The following is a 4,586-nucleotide window of genomic DNA, read 5'->3' as shown; positions in this document are numbered from 1 at the left end:
AAGACATATAATTTTATTCATTAAAATAATAGATGGTCACCCACTACTAATTAAAGTTATGTGGACACAAGCAAAACACCTTCAATAAAAGCAAAACACCCCATTTCTATTGGATTCTCACTCTCTTATAATTTGTAACTTCACATTAATATATAATTATTTGGATAGTAACAAAATATTATCACTTTGGTTTATAGTAATAGTAATATAGATTCAAATTTAAAATGAATTTTATATGTCAAAGTATAATCACCATCATAATACATTATCGTTATTCTTTGCTTTATGTATGAAGATCATTTACATGCTATTTATCAACACTTTTATTATGAACTATTATATTAAATTTGGTTGTGTGTAGTTCTCTATGATAAATAATTATTTTGTCTTTTAGTTTTATTGTAAAAGTTTTTTCTTTATTATGTTTTTATTATAGAAGTTAAATCTAATCAAATACATCATTAAGAAATGAAAAGTAAAATTATATGATTTAATGTCTTCTATTTGATTTGATATAATATCTTATTATTGTGCTTAAAAAGATATTATGCAAAATATTAAAAATTATAAAATACTTAATTTATAACATTATTATAATTTATAAATATTTATGTTATAGAGACCACTCTATTTTTTATGCAAAGTTCATAATATAATATTTATTACATATTTCTTATTATAAGTTATCTGGTAAGATAATTTCTGTCAAAGGCTTATTACCATGTCAAAAATCCCAAAAAAAATTTAAAAAAATAAGGAAAAATTGGTAGCTTGAACCCAGCCCAAGCCTAGTTTTAATATAGCACATCCAGTCTGGACTAAAAAGCTCATATTCAATAAAAAAATACATAAAATAATACCTAAGTCATGTACATTTTCAAGCTTTGATAGGTCAGCCTAACCGAACCCGTTTTGACACCTCTAGTTAGGAGGATTGTCAAAATAATTTTTTCATGATATAACATTTTTTCAGGATATAAAAAATAAATAACAATATTACTACTCTAGTTACTAATAAGCGTTGGTTTAAGTGGTACATTTTGATTTAATACATGTGAGAAACAAAAAAAACTCTATCAACACGTTGAAAACTTGCAATCCACACTCCCTAGTGCCAAAGCCCAAGTGTCTCCACCAAAGCACGTAGGGCAAGTTTGCTATGTTCCACTAACCACTGTCCCTCCTATATTAAATGCCTCACTGGCTTTTCCGCCCCAACTTCTACTTCCTTCATTTCTCTTTATCCATACACACGCCCGCACCCAAACTTTTCCCTTCTAACCACCGCATCTCCACCTCTATCATGTCCTACCGTCCCAATTACCAAGGTGGCGGCCGCAGAGGCGGTGCTTCATCTTCTGGACGCGGTGGTGGCCGCCGTGGAGGAGGAGGCGGTGGCCGTGGTGGCGGACGAGGCGAACAAAGATGGTGGGACCCTGTTTGGCGAGCTGAGCGCCTCAGACAACAACAAGCCGAGGTACCAATTTAAGTTAAATTATCAAATAATTTAAACTGCATGTTCAACCTTTCAGGTCAGTTTGCGAGATTAATTCCGGAGAGGAAGGACTCTGAAGCCTTTATTTTTTCTTCATTCCCCTCGAAAACTCAACTCGCAAAAAGACCTTAGCATATATATATATACTTTGAGTATTTGATCAATTATTCATTAACTAATGATGTGGGTTTATTTATTTATTTGTGAGATGTTGCAGAAGGAGGTGCTTGATGAGAATGAGTGGTGGGATAAGATTGAGAAGATGGCACAAGGAGGGGAGAAAGAAATGATCATCAAGCGTTACTTTAGTATTGCAGATCAACAAACCCTAGCTGACATGGCTTATAAGCATGAGTTATACTTGTAAGTTCGTTGTATTCTTTCTAATTCAATTCCTTCATGCTTTAACACAATGGTGTTGTTACCACAGTTGTGGCCGCAACTTCCTGCTGTAAACACAGCGTAGTTGCATTTGCAATTTAAAACATTGGAGTATTCTTTCAGTTTTTTATTTGTGATGATGTTTAACTGTGTGTGTCCTAGTATAATTTTTTTTCTAATATCACCCAAGATAAAAATAGTTGCTAGTTAGCTTGACTCTAAAAATGATTTACGTGATTTTTTTTTATAAAAAAATTGGCCAATCTTTGATTTCACCCTCGAAGTGTTCTACTTTGCTGAGAGTTTGCCATCGTGCTGTTGTGTACAATTTAGGAATGTTCACTGTTCAGTTGGGTCTGTCTGGAGAGGGTGTAGGTTAACTGCATGTAAAAGCTGCCAGCCTTGGATTTGACTCTAGGATCAAGGAGTTCCCAGAAGGAATTGTTGCAATTGAGTTTTGGATAAATACATTAAATTTATAATTTAGGGACAAACAGACATGTACATGTTTGTTTGTTTTTATTAGAAATAGAAGCTGAAAAAAGCTGAGTTAAAAGCTCCTGTGAAAGTGGAGAGAATGTAAAAAAGTCCTTTTTAATAATTGTCACTAAACAAAAATACAAAATCACCTTTTACAAATATTTTAATATCGTTTTTCTTAAACTTAAACAAACCGGGTCTTAAAATATTAACAATTTGGCTTGATTTATCTTTTCCAACTGTGGACTAGACATTAAAGTTTAATTTTTGTTGTGCAGTGTACTGAACCTAACCATACATCAAAGAAAAGTTTGCTTTGTTTTGTTTAAGTGGTTTACTTGGTCTGGTTCATATTCTTTGATACTGCGAGTGTGCATATATGTGTTTATGCCACCCATAGTATGTTGGTATCTAGAAATAAGTGCCAGGTGATGACATTGGGTTACATAGCTTTCTTAGTTCTCGACAGTAATTAAATTTGTGGAAGTAATCATTAATCATTAATGGCATACATTGTGATACATAAATTTGATATATTGTCTTCTACTTGTGAACCTGTAAAGCTTAAACTTATATTTTTTAGTTTGTCTAACATCTTAGTCATCTTATTTGTACTTGGGCAAAGAAAGCCATGCTTATAATAAGGGGAAGACTCTCGTTGTTAGCAAAGTTCCATTGCCTGATTACCGTGCAGATCTTGATGAACGCCATGGATCAACACAGAAGGAGGTGGAGTATATTACCCTATTTTATTCTTTGATTCCCATTTTATGGTTTCTAAATCTAGAAATGTACTAAATGCGTTCAGTTTTATGCAGATTACAATGTCCACTGCCATTGAAAGGAGAGTGGGAAATCTTTTGAATAACTCCCAGTCAGTGGGGTCAGCGCCTACTAGTTTACCTTCTGCTTCACCAGACCTGGGACATAAACAATCAATAAGTACTATAAAACCCGTTTCTTCTCCGCAGGTTGATTCTTCAAAAGAAAAACATAGTGTTATACTAAAGGAAAGTCAGGAACTTATGCAGGTACATCAGCATTTGGTAGTGATTTGACCTTCAATCTGATATCATTTGTTTGCATTACTTGTGCCAATTACATGACTGCTTTGTGCTGTATTAGCTTATGTTGGGATGGGTATTGTTTACGTACAGGCAAAGGATAGTTTAAAGGAAATGAAGTCATTCAGAGAGAAACTTCCCGCATTTAAAATGAAGTCTGAATTTCTGAAAGCCGTTCAAAAAAATCAGGTGGGCAGATATTCTATTTATATTTATAATGACAGAATTGTAGTTTTTACCATAGATTTTTTACTTGGTTTATAATTAGGTGTGTAAGAAATAACATATGTAGATCTTATGGAAATAAGAATACAGGGAGAAATATTGATGCTAGACCTGCAAGTGGAATAAATTGTCAATATGATGCATGGTCTATTTTGACTTCTTTTAATGCTCTGCTTATGATTACCAGCAAGGTCTCAGTTGTACTTTATTGCAGGTATTGGTGGTTTCAGGAGAGACAGGTTGTGGCAAAACAACACAGCTACCTCAATTCATTCTGGAAGAGGAAATATCATGTTTGCGTGGAGCTGATTGCAACATAATTTGTACTCAGCCTCGTCGTATATCTGCAATTTCTGTTGCAGCTCGAGTATCTGCTGAAAGGGGAGAGAATCTTGGTGGAACAGTTGGATACCAAATCCGTCTTGAAACAAAACGTTCTGATGAAACACGCCTTCTTTTTTGCACCACTGGTGTATTACTTCGGAAGTTGGTAAGATTTCAATCCTTTCAAACTGAAAGCTTCCTGTTTTAATGATACCCATTCCTGTCTAAACTTGTTTTAGTTTAGATGTTTCTTGAATTGTCATCGATTAATCTTGTGCTGAGGGTTTGATGTTCCCTGTGCTATTTGAATGAGTTTTTTATTCCTTTTGGGAAGCTCCTTTTGTAGAGAAGTTGCTATAATCGCGCCATAGATGGTTTGGGGTATTTGTGGAGGAGACTGTTAAAAGTCCCAATAAGAATAATAGATCAATTGGATGTTAGTCCAATTTCTAGAGGTAGAGGAGGCCAAGAAAAACCATATGCAAAGCGATTAGGAAAGACTTAGAAATCAATGCTTTCTCAATGGACAAGATTTATGATAGACCATTATGGCGTTGTTCTATCCAAGTAGCCGACTCTACCTAGTGAGATTAAGATTTGAATGTTGTTGTGGAAGT

The 4,586-nt window shown here is 34.2% G+C and overlaps 1 protein-coding gene across 2 annotated transcripts in view; it reads left to right on the top strand.

Moving 5' to 3' along the window:
- The window catches only part of LOC109347553 (DExH-box ATP-dependent RNA helicase DExH1), a 10,602-nt gene continuing 7,108 nt past the window's right edge, over positions 1,093–4,586 (top strand). Inside the window, exons 1-6 of one of the 2 annotated variants that reach the window (XM_019587464.1) lie at positions 1,093–1,477; positions 1,713–1,858; positions 2,986–3,085; positions 3,175–3,387; positions 3,514–3,609; positions 3,860–4,135. In XM_019587464.1, the coding sequence (XP_019443009.1) occupies positions 1,193–1,477; positions 1,713–1,858; positions 2,986–3,085; positions 3,175–3,387; positions 3,514–3,609; positions 3,860–4,135 (1,116 nt within the window). In that variant the 5' untranslated portion in view covers positions 1,093–1,192. Of the gene's footprint in view, positions 1,478–1,712; positions 1,859–2,981; positions 3,086–3,174; positions 3,388–3,513; positions 3,610–3,859; positions 4,136–4,586 lie in introns of those variants that run through there. The other variant, XM_019587465.1, reaches the window with a different exon arrangement.

This window comes from Lupinus angustifolius, chromosome LG05, assembly GCF_001865875.1.
Source record: "Lupinus angustifolius cultivar Tanjil chromosome LG05, LupAngTanjil_v1.0, whole genome shotgun sequence".
Lineage (NCBI taxonomy): Eukaryota > Viridiplantae > Streptophyta > Magnoliopsida > Fabales > Fabaceae > Lupinus > Lupinus angustifolius.
Note: the sequence above shows the minus strand (reverse complement) of the source record. Positions and strands in the feature narration are given on the sequence as shown.